The sequence below is a fragment of the Malus domestica genome, chromosome 05 (genome assembly GCF_042453785.1).
Source record: "Malus domestica chromosome 05, GDT2T_hap1".
Lineage (NCBI taxonomy): Eukaryota > Viridiplantae > Streptophyta > Magnoliopsida > Rosales > Rosaceae > Malus > Malus domestica.
This window is the reverse complement of record NC_091665.1, coordinates 33,563,069-33,583,020: the sequence shown is the minus strand read 5'-3', so window position 1 is coordinate 33,583,020 and position 19,952 is coordinate 33,563,069. Positions and strand designations below refer to the sequence as shown.

The window sequence follows — 19,952 nt, the reverse complement described above, 5'->3', positions numbered from 1 at the left end:
GCAAGCATATTACTGAAATCAGTCCTTGGTACTTTGTAGGTGAATGATCGATACTCATTCCTCAGAAGGGTAGCTTGTAAGATTCGAACCAGAGATTGAATGAAAGCTTAGGCAAATTCGCAAGGAACAAAGAGAAGAGAAGGCAAAGGAGGAGCAAGAACAAGAAGAGATGGTTGCGAACGGCAATAACGATGGTGCACCTCGAACCATTCAAGATTTCTCTATTCCGCAATTTTCTTCACGACAATCATGCATAGTTTATCCTGAACTTGATGCTACTTCTTCTTATGAGATCAAAGATTATTTTATTAACATGTTGCCCAAGTTTTCTGGGGATGAGAATCAAGATGCTAGTGAACATGTAGATAATTTTCTGGATATCTGTGGGACACATAATATTAAAGGCGTCTCCGATGAGTTCATTCGCCTAAAGCTTTTCCCGTTTTCTCTCATGGGAGATGCTAGAACCTGGTTCAAAACTCTGCCAGCGAGATCAATTACCTCTTGGACTCAACTTTCTAGTAAGTTCATTCAAAAGTTTTACACTCAATTTAGGACTCAGAGGTTGAGGGATCACATATTTCACTTTAGGCAGAACAAGGGAGAACCACTTTTTCAAGCCTGGTAGAGATTTAAAGCTTTGATAATTAGTTGTCCACACCGTCAGTTTTTACCATGACAACTAATTTTATACTTCTACCAACACTTGAGTGATGAATGCCGACATAGATTGGATGCTGCAGTTGCTGGCAATATATTGGGAAAAGAACCAGAGCAAGCTACTACTATCATTGAGAATGTTGTTGCAAATTCATCTCAATGGGATAGTAGAGAGTTAACTCGAAATTCGGCATATGAAGTAAGTTCATCTAATGAGGTGGCTGCATTATCAAGGAAATTGGATGCTGTGGTGAATATGTTTTCAAGGAATGCAGAACCGTGTGGGATTTGCGCTACTCAGACCCATCCTACTCATCTTTGTCCTCAAAGTGGTACTTGTCCAGAAGTTGAAGCGGCTAATCAAGTCAATATGTTTAACCATCAACGAAATGACCCCTTCTCAAATACTTATAATCCTGGGAGGAGAGATCATCCTAATTTAGCTTGGAAGAATAATTTTCACCAAGGATCCAAGCCATGTCAACAAGGAGCAGCGCCTATAGAACCCAAGAAACCTTCTTGGGAAGAAGCTTTAACTTAGATACCTTTACAATCAAGGCATTTATCTCTTTCGAGTATTTGCGTCCATATAGTCTAGTACCAGTTATATTCTCACAAATATAATTACTGAGGCTAAACCCGACGCCGATGATTCGTGAACTTCAAAGAGACTAGCAACCTTGTCTTCAGGCTCTAGAACCCAAAAGGCTGAGACGAGTTCATTCCTCGGCCACAATTGCTAGACGCAAAAGTTAGTAGCGCCCCCAATGCCACACCAAAACATATTTTACTCTTCGGCTAAACTAGACCGACGAGTTGGCATGCTCCATATTCAATCAAATGACATAGTTAGCTTATTAATTACTTGGTCTACGCCCCACATAGGCTAGATAGTTTTTAAAGTCAACACATGCAATTGCCACATGGCCCTACTAATTGGCACTTAATTTTTTTCTAGTAAAACTAAATCCAATATGTAAACGCCCAAAGAATCCTGGACCTACATGGCTACACCCCAGTGGTGCCATTTTGTTGGTCAGAGTTCTAGGTTGAAGGATACCTTAACCTTTTCACAAAAAACAAATACAAAAACACATAAAAGAAAGAAATTTATTTCGCTCTCGCTGATTTTCTCTTCTTATGCATGCTTGTTTAATTTTGAATTTTGAATTGAATAAATCAAATATGAATATAAGAAGATAAATAAAAAATGCACGTATAAGAAAAAAGCTTTTTAGTTAAAATGGTTCATGAGATTGACATAACTCTTTATTTTAGTTCATGGCATTTAAATTCAATAGAAGTGGTCCATGAGTTTGTCCACTATCAATCATTTGGTCCTTTCACACAAACTCTCTATCAAATAAGACAAAATGACAAAAATACCATCAAGTTTTATCAAATCATTTTGAATCATTGTTTATTAAATTGAGTGTATTTTTGTCCATTTGGTCCTTATTTAAAAGAGATTTTTCACGGAATGAACAAAATGATTGATGATAGGCAAACTCAAGGACCACTTTTTATCGATTTCCAATCCCAAGGACCAAAGTGTGGAGTTATGCCAATTTAAGAGACTATTTTGTCTTAAGATGCCTAAGAAAAATGATTTTACCAATACAAGAAAAATATATTTCTCAATGTAAATAACTAAGCTACCACTTAACCATTGATCCCCCATAAGCTACCACTTAACCATTGATCCCCCATTTTGTTGCGGAATTAACTTTTAATGATATTTATGGCAGAAAATGCTCTCTCTCCTGAAGCAATTGCAACTGGTAAAACCAAACCCAAATCGATAAGTAAATATACATATTGAAATACTAGATGGAATCCTTTTTCACCGTTTTTAAGCAAAATCATTAATCCTTTGCAACTGAGAAGAATTACTTTTCAAACACATAGAACGAATATAAATGTCAAGTTGATCTACAAGTGTTGATAGGTCTTGCTCTGTAAAATCTTGGGAATACAATTGAGCAAAACAAAATAACTTTTCTTTGTAAAATGAAACAAAAGAATAATTTAGATTTAAATTAGCTAAACAAATGAGCAATTCTGTAACCACTCATTTGATTTCGTAAAAGAATGAATATAAAATGTGTGGTTACAGAGAGCTTTCTCTCATTTTATCTTATTGTTTTCGTAAAAAAATAAATATAAAATATCAACGTGACTTCAAGTAAGAGAAGAGAAAATGAGAGAAAGCTTAAGAGGGAAGATAATCCTCCTCTCATCACGTGGGGCCACTTCCATTGCTTCCCATTGACCATATATATATGTTTTTTTTTTTTTTTTTTCAGAGAAACCTTTATACATATGTTTGGTACGTACTTTGCCTATAAAAAAAGACATTAGTTAATCTATAGCAAGTGGACTGCGACTCTCTAATAAACAAAAAAATGTGTGAAGTCTTAGGTTCGATGCTTTGAACTGGTGAGTCTGCTTTGATTATGGCCACGGGTATGGTGAAATTCCCCATAACCTCTCCGGATTCGAAAAAAGTGAATAACCGTGACTTGCCACCAGTTGTTTCCTTTTAATCGTAAAAAAAGTATCAAGTGATTTGTTTGTACCATACTTGACCAATCCCGAAACTACTAAGCACCGGTCAATGTTATACCATCAAGGATCCACAAGAGTTTCCCTCCAACCAGGAGGCTAATCACAGCGCGACACATGTCGACATCAGAGGCCAATTATAGCGCGACACATGTCAACATCAGAGGTCAATCACAACACGACACGTGTCAATGTCAGAACAAAGCTAGAAACTCTCTTTTATTAAAGGAAATCATTTTCCCACAATATTTCCTAATGTCATTTGTACTAAATCATTCACTAGTACTCACTAAAGGAGAGATTGAACCTATGTACTTGTGTAAACTCTTCACAATTAATGAGAACTCCTCTACTCCGTAGACGTAGCCAATTTAGGTGAACCACGTACATCTTGTATTTGTTTTCCTGTCTCTATCCATTTACATATTTATCAACACTAGTGACCGGAGCAATATAGCGAAGGTCACAAACTTGACACTTTCTGTTATACCAAAGTTCTTATTGATTTTGTGTATCAACATGATTAATTAATTAATTTTAGATTAGCAGAGATGAGAAGGTTCCAGCATCCAGTTATATTATCGTTATTTTACTCACAAAGCCAAAAGTGGAGTATACACGTTGAAATTTAACTTTAATTCTAAAAATTTCACATGAGCAAACAAAACCAGCTCTTTATTTTTTTAATTTCAGAGCAAATTGCAGTGCAATGTTAAGATCCAAACTTCTGGGATATATCCACTTAAGTAGGTAACAACTAATTTCATACAATTTAGGAATTTTAAATTCGTGGCTTTTTCTATTAAAAAAATTAACTTAACTAATTCGTTATTATCACTAAAAATGAGATAACTTTTTATTTTTGTTATTATATTTAATTAGTCTCTCCTTCATCAAAAAATCATTAATACTTGTTTTAGAAAACTTCATTTATTTGTTAACATTTTGCGTATATTTATATAAAAAAAATGTATTTAAAACTTATGGTACATTAGAAAATAAACGTATCGACATTTGGTATGTTTAGATTATAAATGTGCAAAGACACAAAATGTACTAGCAATCCAAATGTACCTGTTTGGACCCCAAATGTTATTTTGGGCCGAGCTCATAAATATCCTCAGCCCAAAGGTGTTTGTTTAGAATCTTGTCATGGGCCGGCCTTATCAAGGTTGGCCGAATCCTGTTATGAAGAGGTTTGTTTCGGATAAAGGTGAAGTAGTCGAGACCTGGTATGATAAGGATTCCTAGAGACACTGGGACTCGGGAAGTGAATTTGGCTCGTTTAAAAGGTGGGTTCAAAGTCCCAGTTGAATTAGAATTGGCCAAGTCCTAGTTAGATTAGGTTGAGGAATCCTAATCTAAGAGTGGTTCTAGCTCGGCTATGAGAGATTGCTATAAATAGGAAATGGTGTGAATCATTCCAGCTTTTTCCAATTCAACACACAAACTACCCTGTGCAAACTTTCGCTCTACGCGAAACCGACGAGTTGGCACGCCCCACACACAACGAAGGATGTAATTAGCTTATTGATTACTCGGCATGCATGCCATGTAGGTTTGGTAGTTTTTAGGGTGAACATTTTGGCACTCTCGATGGGACCCAGTGCTAAAAGTACGAAGTTCATGACTATTGAGACACGATCGGCTAAAAGGAAAACAGTCATGGGAAAGTCCATGACTAACATTCCACCGATGGTCCAAACCTAGATCATGATGGTTTGTCACAGACACATAATCCTCCTGTTGCCATCACACCTGAAGCCACAAGTGCGACACGCCGAGAAAAAGAAGTCAGTCTCAGCAGACAGGCTCATGATGCGGAGATCACCGCCAGAGTGACAAAAGGAATTTTTGTCGAATGAATAGTAAAGGATTGTGACGAGGACGGTGGTGAAGCATCTGATCCACCAACTAGGTCGTTTTTCTGAAGACATCTTAATGAGAAATCTCGGCAGTTTGAGCAAATGTTTAGCCAATAAATAAAAGGGATACTCGAAGAAGTTTGTGGTTATAGCGCCATGCACACTAGATTGCTCAAGGTCCTGGGTAGTAATACCCAGAATATTGGACATACTGATTAATCTAGACAAGCTATTCCAAAGAACAATCCAATACTGGCATTACCGGCCTAGACAGGATCTGCTCGGCTCAAAATGATTGATATGGAAAAAAGAAGTGGATCAAGCAGCAAGGAGGATGAATTTGACCGAGGAGCAGAAACGGCATCCGTCGATATGGTTGAGGTCCAAAGAATGATCGATTCGGCCCTGAAAAAGGGGTCGAAGTTCCCAAAATTCATCAATCCATACCCAGCTTATGTAGAAAAAATCGAATATCATAAAGGCTTTAAAATCCCAGACTTCAGCCTTTTTGCTGGAGAATCGTCCATGTCTTAATTAGAACATGTAGCTCGGTTCACTGCGCAATGCAAAGATGTTAATAGCGACTTCCATAAACTATGACTATTCAACTTCTCATTGACAGGCTCAGTATTCGCATGGTACATCAACCTTCTACCTAACTCCATCTAGAGTTGGGAGGAACTAGTCGAAAAATTCCATGAGCAATTCTATCGATCGGGAATAGAAATGTCAGTTTCTTCATTGGCCAAGATGGCTCAAGCATCTGATGAGTCACCAATGGATTATCTTACAAGGATTAAATCGGCCAGAAACCAGTGCCGAGTACTTATCCCTTAAGTCAAATTTGTCAAGCTCGCCTTGAATGGGCTAGACATGGAATACAAAAAGAAATTCCTGAGGGAAAACTTTCTAGATATGTATGAGTTGGCTCAACACGTTGAACAATATGATTATCTACTTCGAGAAGAAAAGATCTTGAAGCCCTCATCTCGATGGACGATCTATAAGAACCCTGCAGTCAGTTATGCATCAGTCGAAGTTGAAGAACCTCAATGTGTCAACATAGATGCGGCCAAGATAGTGTTTAATAAGCCTTATGTATGCAAGGCATTGGCACATGCCAACTCCAAAGATGTCAAGACCTGCTCAACTAGTGTAGAAACAGTCGTTAAAACATCGAAGGTTTATACCTTCGACATAACGAAGGTCGATGCCATCTTTAACCAATTACTGAGTTCGAAAATTGACAAGCTTCCGCCGGGACATAATATTCCCAAGGTCGACAACTTAAAAGGGAAAATTTATTGCAAATACCACAACTCGACAATCATACAACGAACAACTGCGTCGTGTTTCGAGATGCCATCCAAAGCTGGATCGACAACGGTAAACTCAAGTTCCCTGAAAAGAAAATGGGCGTCGACACCGACCCATTCCCAACAGCAACAATAAACATGGTAGACGCTTGTCTGCTTGGGGATAAAGGAAGGGGAAAGGCCGAGTTCGTCCCAATACGGTTTGTCCTAAAACAGAACTCTCGGCCACGAGTGAAAATTGATTTATTCTCAAACGAGCCACCTAAGATTTAACTGGGCCAGCTGCTGTTGAATCAATGTCAAGTTCCAGTACCAAGGAAATTAAAGAACCGATGATCCTATGTAGTCGGTGTAAAGCGAATGTCGAGCTGAAAGAAAAACTATGTCATGTAGGAATACCACAACAAGTGCTCACAGCTGCAATGAAGCCTCAACATGTGCTTGGAATAGGCCAATGTCATAAGGTCTTTGATAGGCTTGGTCCTCAGGTCCAAGATACTAAGCTATCTTCTGCAAGATGACGCCTTGATTTCGACGCGTCATTTTATAACGAAGATTATTATACGCGCAGCTCTGGTAGTTCAAGTTCACCCGTAAACCAGCCCACCTTTAGACCTCCTGAGCCATATGATTAGTGTTGGTATACCTATAATTCCCCTAAAGGTGTATACAATGCACTAACCAAATCATAGAAACGTCGATGGCAAAGAATAGACTATATGGCTTGCCGATGAGTAGCCCAAGATACCTCAGCCCCCAAATGGCAGCTGAAGGAAATAGACAACAATGAAGAAGAACGATAGCCTCCGACGATTATGACCGAATTGCTCCAAGGAAAACAGGTAGTCGATTGTAACTTTGAAACCATGATTGAAGAGCCCGAAAAGTGGATCAAACTCCTTCTTCGGCTCGGAGAAATAAAAGTTATCCTCGAGTACTTTCGAAAGGAAGCCAAGAGCAAACTTCCTCTATTACCCACAAAGGAACCATTGATCAAAGTCAGACGAAATTTACATCCACCGTTCCTCAGGGACGTTTTAAAGTACAAGCAGGAGTTTCATAAAAAACATTCAGCTAATGACTTATACGGTTTTCTGAAAGCATGCCAAGATACTATTGACCTCATTCTAGCATGCCCAGATACTGAACGAATCATCCAAAAAACTTCAGACCCGGGTTTGAAAGCTAGGTTCCAGCATATACGTGAGGCTTGAGTCCTCAGCTTTGATGTAGATCCATACACTAATATTGACGTGGTTGAACTTCCATTCTTTCTCGATGACCTCCAATATTTATGGTGCCATTTCTAAGTCTTTTTCGTCCTCTTCCTTTTCGACCTTTCGATCGATGAAACATAACGCGTTGTACAATTAGAAGCTTACCTCGACACCAAAAATGCCCGAATCACATATCAAGAGCAAGCTCGTACCACGACACAAGTCACAGACCCAATTCCACCTTTCAACGATCCCAAGGCCAATGAACAAATCGAGAAGGCTCCTGTAGACATATCGCAGGAACATACTCCAGCGCCAGCCAAGAAAGACCAAGCCAACATTATACACACGTCGCCAGAAGATTTGGAAGTAGATCACGACTCGATGGGTCATTCGGTCTTCAACAACATAGAAATCAGCATGGTTCATGTCTTACCCGTTGAGTTTCAGCCAACTGCATCCCAACCAATTTTCTTGGACAGGGACGTGGTGGCCGAAGAAGCCCCACAAGTCAATTTCATGGCCACTGAAGAGAATCAGCTGACCACAAAGGAAGACAAACTCAAAGCAGCTCTTGCGGAGTTGTTTCCCCGTTCTTCTTCAGCCAACCTTCATCATTTAAAGTCATTGTATGTTACAGCTTACATCGAAGGTATCCAGTTTCCAAAATCTTCGTCGACTGCGGAGTTACGGTCAATATCATACCCATCTCCATCCTGAAGGCACTACGTCGCTCTAACGACGAACTTATTCCATCAGGGATCACCATGAGTAGTTTTTTCGGTGACAAGTCCCAGACAAAGGGGGTGCTTCCGTTAGAAGTAAATATCTTAGGTCGTAATCACATGACAGCATTCTTCATAGTCGATTCAAAGACCAAATATAGCGCACTGCTCGGTCGGGACTGTATCTATCAAACAAGCTGTATTCCTTCATCTTTATATCAAGTCTTTATTTTCTAGGATGGCAAATCGGTCGTAGTTTATCTAGCCAACGATCATCTATTCAAAGCTAACATAATCTAAGCACGTTATTATGACAACCACGTCGGCTACATCACCTTGCACGGTTTTAACGATGAAGGACGGTCGACTTGGATTTTAGTTCAGAAAGCCATCGAGGTTGGCGTCGAGACTGTTCACCAGGATTCAACGAGACTCGGCTTGGCTAACCTCATTACTGATGCTGATGTCTAACACCAAATAGGTCGAACGACGGGTCGCGGTTTCATCTACCATGGAACGACTGCTGGTCCACTGGTATACTATTTCCAAACAACTGAATTCAGGCGTAAACCTCGTGGAGTTGCTCGCCGAATGAGATAATGGTCTCGTCATTTCCCTAACAAAGTCCAAGCTACCCCGACTGAGCTCGAAGACAGTCAGCCCTAAGTCAAAGACCCACTAGAGGAAATAACTGTTGGAACGGCCGATGACCCTTAGCCGTTATTTATTAATGCGTTGCTATCCCAATCTATGAAAACAGAACTTTGTAAATTACTCAACGAGTTTAAACATTATTTTTCTTGGAGTTACCATGAGATGCCTGGTTTAGATTGAACCCTTTTCGAGCATGAATTACGCATTAAAGTTGGTTGTAAGCCTTTTCGCCAACCCTCTCAGTGATTCTCGACTAAAGTACAACTCGACATAAAAGATGAACTAGTTCGACTTTTAAAAGCCGGGTTTATTCGAACCACTCGATACATCGAATGTTTGGCGAATATCATACCAGTATTTAAGAAAAGCAGTGTTCTATGCATTTACATCGATTTTCATAATTTGAATTTGGCAACGCCCAAAGATGAATATCTGATGCCAATCTCAAATTTGTTAATTGACATTGTCGCCAATCATGAAATATTGTCCTTCATGGACGGCCATGTTGGCTACAACCAGATCTTTATCGCCAAAGCCAATGTTCACAAAACTGCTTTTCGTTGCCTAGGGGCACTTAGGACCTACGAGTGGGTAGTCATGCCATTCGGCCTTAAAAATGCTGGTACCATATACCAACGCGCTATGAACACCATCTTTCATGACCTGATTGGTACGATCATATAAGTATATATTGATGATGTAGTAGTTAAATCGAAGAGCCGCTGAACGTATCTAGGTGATCTTCAGCAAGCTTTCCTTCGTATGCGCCAACATAATCTCAAAATGAACCCAGCCAAGTGCGCCCTCGGTGTATCAGCCGATAACTTCTTGGCTTGTCTTGTATACCATCGCAGTATCGAGGTGGACAGAAATAAGGCTCGCGCAATCATTGACGCTCCACCCCCAACAACCAAAAAGAAACTCCAATCTTTACTCGGCAAGATAAATTTTCTCCGCCGTTTCATAGCTAATTCAGCAGGAAAAATGAAGGCGTTCTCTACGCTTTTCAAACTCAAGGATTCGGACAAGTTCAAGTGGCGTGAAGAACATGAAGCGACTTTCACACAAATCAAGGTTTCCCTTACAACCCCACCCGTCCTTGTACCACCTCGGCGTGGTAAACCTCTTAAGTTATACATTTTGGCGGTCGAGGAGTTCATCGGTTGCCTCCTTGCACAAGACAACGATGTCGGACGTGAACAGGCCATCTTTTATTCAGTCGGAATCTTAACTCACCTGAAATCAATTATTCAGCCGTAGAAAAACTTTGCCTAGCTTTGTTTTTTGCTGCGTCTAAACTCCGGCATTACATGCTCCATTCCGTCACTCAGGTCATCACCCAGACCAATGTTATTCGGTATATGCTCACTCAACCAATGGTCAAAGGCCGAATTAGGAAATGGACAATGGCACTGTCCAAATTTAGTTTGCAATATGTGCTACAGAAAGCCGTCAAAGGGCAAGCACTAGCCGATTTCTTGGCTCAACATCCTTCTCCATATGGTTTCAGGGGCACTGACGTCGAACTCGGCATGGTGGAAACACGTGATAATTATTGGATGATGTATTTTGATGGCTCCAATACTTTAGCCTCGGTTGATATTGGGATCGTCATTCAATCCCCAGATCAACACTGCTGGTTTTTTTCTCTCAAGCTTGATTTTGATTGTACAAATAATCAGGCCGAATACGAAGCCCTTATTATCGGCCTCAACGTCCTTCACGACTTGAGGGCAGTGATAACACAATATTTATACATTTATATTGCCCATATTTCCTAAGTTTTATGCTATGTTTTCTTGTGAAATTGGTTGTTTGATGTGTTCAGTGCATATTTTGTAGATAATGGACTGTAGAGAAGACGTTGGAGTCTTTTGGTGATTTCAAGACTAAAAAGGATCAAAATTGAGAACAATTGAAGTCAAGAAGCATTCCAACAATCATGAAATGTTAAATTGTTCAATCCACAATTTAATGGCTGCTGTGTGAAAATTATAACTGGAGCTAGAAGGTGCTGCGCAGAACTGTCATTTTCGTTGGGACTTCAAAAATTCATCAGGATGAACTGGGTGTTGTGTCACATATGTATGGAAATCTCTGGATGTCTAGTTTTGGTAGAATTTTACAGATCATGATTTGGATGCTTCGAGAAGAAGTTATACCTGTTTTAGTACGAGATGGTCAGTTCAGGAATTCTACGCGGAAGTGGAGTCCAATGTGAATCAGGAAACATGTTGGGATTCTTGTTTGGGCTGGCATTCAACAATTGCGGCAAAGCAAAGCCTAACCTAAACCTAACTATATATTCCTTGGATGATTGTAAAAAGAAGAAGAAAAATGAGGAACGTGAAGAGAGGGCAGCAACGTGGAAAGGGGGAGGAATGCAGTTCATCATACGGTTTTAGCAAATTGACCTAAGGAAGACGCCAACGCCGAGGGGGTTCTCCTTTGTTTTCTTTTACATCTTTTCAGACTTGGTGATCATGATTGTGATAATTATGTCTTATTATAATTTGATGGTCGTGATGAACTAATTCTTTGTTAGGGATCCGATGTAGCCTTCATGATAATTCTATGTCTTAGTTAACTTTATTCTTTTATCAATTCAGGGTTTCTAGTTTCATTCATTGTGCTTAAATCATTATTTATGTTCATGTTATTGATTAGCTACCTTTAATATGAATTTTTAGATGTATGAGACAACATTATAGTAGACGCCATATGGTTAGCCTTGAGATAGCTCTCTTGGATGAATGAATTGTTGTTGATGCAGACCCCATGCTAAGACACTTTTTGGTTTTCTTTGTTCTTCTTGCACTTAATGGATTTTTTATTATTGACTTAGACTAGACACCATGGTTAAGTTGATGATTAAGAATACTTGGTTACACCCAGACGCCTAATGGATAATCATAATAAAGAGAGAACGAACCCTAGAACCTGAATTCAATTGTTCTTGCTAAGTTATCTAATGACATAGAATTGGATTGATATGGTGAAGTAGGATACCTAGTGTTTCAACCATTGTTTTCAAAAATTATTTACATAAATTCTCTTTAATTTACTACACTTAAGATTACTTGATCAACTTCTCTTTGGTTAATTATTTGAATTTTGTAGTTTAGTTGTTTTCGTTATTTTAATTCTAGTGGGTACTACAAAATTGGATTTAGTTAGGTGACTTTACAAATCCCTGTGGGTACGACACTTGCTTGCTATACTATCATATCAATTCGTGCACTTGAGAGAAATATAATTTGTTCATCAGGCAGCCCGCCTACTCGTCCTCGGGGATTCGAAACTTGTGATTAACCAACTCAATGCAACTTGTCATTGCATGAGTTATACTCTGGCGCCTTATCACATGGTTTCCAGCTATTTGGCTGAGTCGTTCGACGGTATCATGTTCAAACACATATCCCGCGTTCGAAACATCGGCGCAGACGAACTGGCTCAAATAGCCTTCGGAGCACAACTCATGGGGGGCATGTTAGGCCGATTGATACCTGTAGTACGACAATCGCACCTGGCCTTGTTAATCAACAAGTTCTCTAACACGACCACGTGATCCGTACACGAGTGATGTCCTTACCTTCATTGTTAGAATGAGGAGATCCTGTAGATGTGTGTGTTGTCGAGACATTACCAGATGACTGGAGAATGTCAATCATGCGATATCTCGATAACCTCAGTGACAAACACGACCGTAGGACAAGGCTCCATGCCACAAATTATGTGTTGTATCAGAATGAGTTGTACTAGAAAGGTGAGGATGGTTTATTGTTATTATGCTTCAGCCTACAGGAGGCTGCCTAAGCAATCGCAGAAGTACACGAAGGAATTTGTGGGGCTCATCAATCTGGATGCAAGACGTGTTGGCTGCTTCGCCGACACGGCTATTTATGGCTGAGTATATTGAAGGATTGTATCGAGTATGCACAAGGATGTGTAGAATGTCAAATTCATGGGCCTATATAAAAAGTCCTGGCCGAATTACTTCTCGGTCACCAAACCTTGGCCGTTCAAAGGATGGGCCATGGATGTAATCAGTAAAGTTACGTCATTTTCTGAATCAGCAAAGCATGCATGGATACTCGTAGCAATTGATTATTTCACCAAATAGGTCGAGGCAAAGTCATAAACCAAGTTAACCTCGAGAGAGGTTTGTATTTTCATGGAGGAAAATATTGTAACAAGATTCGTTGTACCAGAATCGATCATAACTGACAACAGCACAATCTTCACAGCCGATAGGTTCAAAGAATATACGGCGAACTTGAGAATCTGACTCGAACAATCCACGTCGTATGACCCACAAGCAAATAGACAGGCCAAAGCAAGTAATAAAGTTTTGATCGGCATTCTCGAAAAAAATGATAAAAGAAAAGCCAGGCATGTGGCATTTGAAGTTAAACGAGGCTTTATGGGCATATCGAACTTCACTCCGATCAACAACGGGGACGACCTATATGCGTTGACCTACGGGCACGACGCGATGCTACTTGTCGAACTAAGTATAAACTCGTTACGAGTAGTCGAGCAAAGCAGTTTGAGTAGTGCCGAATATAATTAGGCCATGAGGCAAGATTTAGAGGATTTAGAGGAAGCTTGGCTTGATGCTTACAATTTATTGGTAGCATAGAAAAATATCGCCTAATGAGCTTATAAATGACAGGTCAAACAAAAAACATTCAGCGAAAGGGAGCTAATTTGGCAAACTATGCTACCAATAGGAATTAAGGACCTCAGATTCGAAAAATGGTCGTTGAATTGGGAAGGACCATTCATCGTCCACAAAGTTCTTGGCAAATGGGGCATACCATATGAAAAACCGAACAGATCTAATTCATAAACTACCAATCAATGGGAAATTTTTAAAGTATTATTATCCAGTCACTTGGGAGATGTGAGAATAAAAAGTTCATTTCATTAATTTTGCAAAAGGGTGTACAAGTGAAGTTACACATAATTCCAACAATTTATTACTAAAATCAAAATCTTAAGGGGTCGAGGGAAGGGAGGCTTCAAGAGTGGTTTTTAATTCCAACCACCTTACTTCACCCATTGTGATTTCGGCCTGTCTTGTTCTTTTATTAAGCTGAAGTTGATGTATCTGCTTTGCGCCAGCTGCGAAGTCTGTTAGTCGAGCCATATTCACTTCAAAATCCTTTTCGAGTTCTGAAGTAACAGTCGACCTTTGCAGTTGAAGTTTGGCAACTTCACATTGAAGTTCGGCAATTTGATGATCAAGGTCGGCTAGCCGCGTTTTCTTTTCTTTTACGACATCAACTTCCGGTCGACTGGCTTCATGAGCAACCTTTGCAACCTTTAGGTCATCCTCAGCCGAGAGAGCCCTTTCAAAAGCAGTAAAGTGTTGCCGGGTCCACTCTAGGATATCGGATAAGTGGACGACACTTTCGGTGCTTAGCAAGCCACAGGCTACAAGATCGTTTAGGCACTCTCCTACAAAGTCAAGGCCTTTACACTAAAGGACTTGAGAGGCCGAAAAGGATAGGAGTTCCTGCAACTTGGCGGAGACATTGGATTCGGTAGCAATCGCAGAAGGTTCGGTCGATGCGACAAAAGGCCCGGCTACTCTAGAAGTACTCGAGAGGAGAGCATCGAGCTCGACTTCCCATGAAGGCTGCACATGAAAAGATTTTAGAAAAAAGGAAAATCGTGAAGAAGATAGTAGAGAGAATTTGTTTTAGACCTGCTAATAGAAGACTTCGGCCATGTCCCCTGTTTCATTGCTCGAACCTAGAGAGCTTAATGGCCGAGCCCAGTGTTTAAGACTACTTTTTAATTCACGCTGCTGATTAAGGTTATCTATGTTCGACGGCTACTGAGGTGGCCATGAAATATAGATGACACCCTTCGGCGTATAGAATTTTCGATGAAACGAGTAATTGGGCACTTGACATTTAATATTTTTTTGGTTTAGAATTCTAAACCAGAAAGCTAATAAAAGGATAATGAAGGTTCTTACGAAGGCCGAAGTAACCTCCTGTAAAGAAATGCCGAGATTTTGATCTTAGGGATGAATCGGCGTTTCTACCGTCGCTTCCATTTCGACAGAAGAAACTGCTTCATGTCTTGCATTTACTTCGATAGCAAAAGGGTTGACTTGGCCAGCCATTTCGATTACCGGCTGAGGAATGGTGGGTGGCAGCTCGGCCAGTTGGGGGTTCTTCGCTCTCGTCCTCCTATACAGAAAAAGGTTGTTCATTAATTAGGACATCCAGTAAGGTAGAGGAGGAAAATTGCTAACAAACTGGTCGTACCTCTTCTTCAACAACAATTATTGGTTTCTTTTTTGGACTTGGGGAAGGGTTCTTCTCAGCCAAAGTTGCCACCTTCCTCACAATAGCAGCTACTGGGCCGACCACAAGAGTAACAACCGACCTTGGAATTGCAGGACCCTCGACCAATGGAACAACGACTGGTTCGACCACAACCGGAATAGTGGGGTGAACTTCAGTCGGTTGATCCATCGAATGATCTTGCGGTCCTTTCACCGAGACATCAACGACAGGAGGAGGGAGAAACACACTAAGAACAGTTGCCCCTGTTGTTTGACTTGAGATCACAAGAATCTCTCGCTCCCCCTTCTTTGCCTTCTTTTTATGCGTTTTTGGAGTGGGGAAAACTTACCAACCACCCCAATCTCTGGGCGAGGCCATTTATTCCGTGTTACTGACACAGTAGTGGCCGCCATTGGAGTACGAGAAGCTGCAGGAACTTGGAGAGTTGTAGCCTTCTTTGGGGGAGCAAGCTTCTTTTTTGCTACAACCGTCGAGGTCGTGTAGGCCCGCTTTAGTGGATAACCTACTAAAAATGAATTTAAGTTAGGTTGATAGTTTTGGGCAAGAAATAGAAATAAATAAAGACGTATGCCTTGGGTCATTTCTTTAGATTTTAGGGCAGGAGCTTTCCTTGGACGATTGTTGAAAAGAATTTTGACAACATCCTCGATCGGTGTGCTAAAGAATTCTTGGATGTATGTGTCCCACCAATCAGCAAAGGTGTTGGTGCTGTGAGTTTCCGGGACATTTGGCCAAAGGTGGAATTTCGTGCACCTCTCTTAAAATTCTTTCTCGGCTTCTTTACACTCTCTCTCAGACGAACTAGAGAGACGTTCTCGACTTAGAAGAGATTGGGAGGTAAGTAGAGGCACATGGTAGCCTTGGAGGAAGCCAAGTTGCCAAATGGTAAAGTGGGGGTGGTAGACTTCCCAATTCGCGCGTCGAGCGTCACAACCAAGAGGGAGGTCGCGAGTTAGCACGAACGCCCCCCAATTTTGTATAAGGATGGTGTCTTTGGTCTCATCCCATGCCGAGGATGGAAGCTTAATGGAAGATGGGTACTTTTGAAGACGACCGATCAAGAATTCATCGTTAGAAAGATCTTTTAGGCCGAAGAAGTACTTGAAGACTTCTTCGGCCGAGTGAGGAGGAACTAGTCTAAAGGCTAATTGAAGACCTAGTGCTTTAGAGGACTTGAAGCTGGGGATTTCTGGCCTCAAGCTGGTGAAGTAGACCTGCAGCCAGAGCTGGAAAAACCCAGAGTTTGTCGTTTTGGTGTGGGTCAATTTTGGCGACTGTTGATTCGGCCAGGCAACGCATAAGGTTGGCAAGGATGGCCGAACTAAGAGCTAAGGTGTGACCACTGGCCAGGGCTTCAGCCACTGGCATATTTTCGATCAAACATTTATTTGACTTGGTACAAACAATAAATTTGTTATACCAGTAGAATATGAAGGCTTCATGTTCCCCTTTCTGTAGGTTTTCCTCCTTTCGGCCAGCAAAGTGGTAGATGAGAGTGTTATAGTTAAAGAAGTTCTTATGCAGCTCCTGGACTTCATCTTTTAGGGGTTCTTGGTCTGTCTTCTTTAGGGCCTCGGCGGCACGCTCGTTGAATAATGATTTAAGGTCTAAGTCGAATTGATACCCAGGAATGACGGTATCAACTGGAAGACCAGATGGAGAAGTGCCAAGGATGGCCGATATGTCGAGCATGGTGGAGCCAATAGGGTTGAGAGAGAGTATCATTGTGTTGGTGGTTAAGCACCAAAAGCTCAGGGCTACTATGAGAAGCTCCCGGTCCATGACAATTTCAACAGTTGAAAGATTGATGGCATCATAAATGCCAAGAGTTTTCCACTCCGTATTGAAGAACTTTTCCATTCGTTCGACCCAAGCCGCCTAAGATACAGGGGTCGAGGGCCAGGCTCCTTGAGGCCTGGCCAAATCCTACTTCGACCAATCATACCCTTTGAGCAAATGTTTCAAGCATTAGACCTTGAGCATGTCGATGATGGCCTTTGGGACGACATCTTTGAAAAGTGGTCCTAAGATTTGGTGGGTAGCATTTGAATCGCCTTCAAACCGTAGGGTCTTGATAGCATTTTGGTTGATGAAGTCCTTGCAGTTGGTGCACTCCTCAGAAAGGTTGGTAATAAAAGTGTTGGAAGCCGTTGATGAAAACTTAAGGGATTTTCTAGTTTAAGTTTTTCTGGGTTTGAGATTTCTAGGTTGTGAGAGCAATTGGCAAGAGATTCAATAATTTTAAGAGTGTAAAATTCGAATGAAAGTGAGTTGAGTATTTATAGGCATTTTTGGAGGAAGATCAACAGTTTAGTTTTTTTTTTAAATGGGTGATAAAATCGACAGAGGATTTTGTAATCATGATGAATGTTCAAAAAATCCAAGTGAAGAGTCCGAAGAACTCGTGGAAAGGATGCACAATTGCATGTGGCGACGGGTTTAATGGTGAAAAGACGTATCGATGGTTGCACGATTCAAGAGTCATTATTAAATGCAGACGAGTAAGCTGAGGGATCATCACGTGGCAGAGCATCTGACACAATTAAGATCGTGCAATCGTGCTTCATAAATGCACCTGAGTGAACGGAATATCAAGACTTTTCGTTGTCTTTTAAAGATATACTAAAGGTTTGATTTCACTTTTTCAAGGTCGAGGCTCGACTAGGTGTTTAAGCCAAGGACCTCAGAAGCGAGGGGGCAATGTTTGGACCCAAAATGTTATTTTGGGTCAAGCTCAGAAATATCCTCGACCCAAAGGTGTTTGTTTAAAATCTTGTCATGGGTCGGCCTTATCAAGGTTGGCTGAATCCTGTTATGAGGAGTTTGTTTTGGATAAAGGTGAAGTTGTCGAGACCTGGTATGATAAGGAGTCCCAGAGATACTGTGGAACTCAGGAAGTGAATTTGGCTTGTTTAAAAGGTGGGTTCAAAGTCCTAGTTGAATTAGGATTGGCCGAGTCCTAGTTAGATTAGGTTGAGGAATCCTAATCTAGGAGTGGTTCTAGCTCAGCTATGAGAGATTGCTATAAATAGGAAAGGGTGTGAATCATTCCAGCTCTCTCCAATTCAACACACAAACTGCCCTGCGCAAAGTCTCACTCTACGCGAAACCTCTCAACAACTTTGAGATTTTTATTTTCTTTTTCTCGCCGACACATCTTCAGTTTGGATAAACAACACTGTGAAGGCAACTGGTGATATCTTCAGTTTGGATAAATAGCACTGGAGTCGTAGAATCAGCCGATCAAGGAGCACCTTCAGTTTGGATAAACAACACTACTTCTCGATCGACTGATTACCTATCCAAGTCTCGATTGACAAGGATTTTCGAATCCTTGTTGGTAGAGGTCATCTCATCAGCCTTCTCGGCGAAGTGAAGTGTTACAGATTACTGGGCTCGGCGCATTAAACACCGAGTTGTTTTATGATTAGATATTCACAAGTAAGTTTTAGAGTTCGACATTCTGACGGTCGAACTACATTCACCATCAAGACATGCATCTTTTTTTAGTACTTGTGTCCGTATAGTTTGGTGCCAGTTCGGCGTGCTTATACTCTTACGAATATAATCACCGTGACCGAACCCAGTGTCGACTATCTGTGAACTTCGCAAGACTAGCAGCCTTGTTTTCAGGCTCTAGAACCCAAAGGTCAATACATGTTCCTTCCTCGACCGCAATCGCAAGATCAAGAAGTCAGCAGCGCGCCCAACGCGACATCAACAAATTTTACTCTCCGGCCGAGCTGGACCGACTAGTTGGTATGCCCCGCACACAACCGAATGACGTAGTTAGCTTATTGATTACTAGGCTAGCATGCCATGTATGTTTGGTAGTTTTTAGGGTCAACAGTACCATAAAACCATATGTACCCATATTATAGGTAATCAAACGTACCAATATAATCAAACGATCATACATTCGAACGTGCTGTAATAAAATTGTAAGAAAACTGTTTAATCAAATTCTTAAAAAAAAAACATATGTTTAATCAATGAAATTGAAAAACGAGGTGCCTATATTTAAACACCCCAAAAAAATATCAAAAAAGAAAAAAGTTGTCTTTTCTAAGAATTCTTCAATGTAACAATTCTGAAATCAAACCGATCGCGATTAGTATTAACGTGACGCATCACACGTAGGTCATTGTTAATGACGCGTTATTATTTGAAGTCTTGGTCGTTCTGTTTTCAATTTGTTTAAGCTGACTGAGTGCAGCTGCAAAGAAATGATGGAAGTTGGAGTAGTTGACGAAAAAAATGTCCGAGTTTGAATTAGCATCCCCCCATCCCCAATATAACTCGAGGCGACTTGGGAGCCTAATTAAGTATAATTTAGAGTTGATCCAGAAAAGGAACCAATTGGCAATAAATTAGCATTTCCGAATTGTTGGTATGAGGCAGCTGCAACTGGGGCAGGCAATTGGCAATAAATTAGCATTTCCGAATTGTTGGTCGCCTCCTATAAGTGAGAACCTACATGGTTCACAAATCCTCCATTGCAATTTGCATTTGTGCTCTTATTTCAGCTTTATACTTTATAGGAGATCTGAGAGAAAGGTGGAAGCATGGATCCTTCTCTGTATGAAGCAGCTGCAACTGGTGATGTTGGCTTCTTGGAATGACA

The 19,952-nt window shown here is 40.7% G+C and overlaps 2 protein-coding genes and 1 non-coding gene across 3 annotated transcripts; 1 reads left to right on the top strand and 2 right to left on the bottom strand.

The window, feature by feature from the left end:
• The first annotated feature begins 169 nt into the window (after nt 1–169).
• On the top strand, nt 170–8,343 carry LOC139196219 (uncharacterized). The gene is made up of 3 exons (XM_070821890.1): nt 170–521; nt 744–992; nt 7,781–8,343. Exons 1-3 carry the CDS (start codon nt 170–172, stop codon nt 8,341–8,343), a joined length of 1,164 nt encoding a protein of 387 aa, XP_070677991.1.
• Nucleotides 563–669, bottom strand: LOC114825298 (small nucleolar RNA R71). Its single transcript, XR_003773940.1, has one exon. It is a non-coding gene; the product is annotated as a small nucleolar RNA R71 (small nucleolar RNA).
• A 6,144-nt stretch (nt 8,344–14,487) lies between the features above and the next one.
• LOC108172971 (uncharacterized) lies at nt 14,488–15,720 on the bottom strand. The gene is made up of 3 exons (XM_017331263.1): nt 15,657–15,720; nt 15,287–15,570; nt 14,488–14,646 (listed from the first exon to the last, which is right to left on the bottom strand). The coding sequence occupies exons 1-3, from the start codon at nt 15,718–15,720 to the stop codon at nt 14,488–14,490; spliced, it is 507 nt and encodes a 168-aa protein (XP_017186752.1).
• Nucleotides 15,721–19,952: the final 4,232 nt, after the last annotated feature.

Excerpts from the sequence above, each read along its gene's own strand:
- LOC139196219 (XM_070821890.1), top strand. The coding sequence starts at position 170 with ATGGTTGCGAACGGCAATAACGATGGTGCACCTCGAACCATTCAAGAT. Across the intron at positions 522-743 it reads CTCTTGGACTCAACTTTCTA|TTGCTGGCAATATATTGGGA; the intron begins GTAAGTTCATTC and ends TGGATGCTGCAG. Across the intron at positions 993-7,780 it reads TCATCTTTGTCCTCAAAGTG|AAGCTTACCTCGACACCAAA; the intron begins GTACTTGTCCAG and ends TTGTACAATTAG.
- LOC108172971 (XM_017331263.1), bottom strand. The coding sequence starts at position 15,720 with ATGGCGGCCACTACTGTGTCAGTAACACGGAATAAATGGCCTCGCCCA. Across the intron at positions 15,571-15,656 it reads CCCAGAGATTGGGGTGGTTG|GGGCAACTGTTCTTAGTGTG; the intron begins GTAAGTTTTCCC and ends GTCAAACAACAG. Across the intron at positions 14,647-15,286 it reads TAATTGTTGTTGAAGAAGAG|CCTTCATGGGAAGTCGAGCT; the intron begins GTACGACCAGTT and ends TTTCATGTGCAG.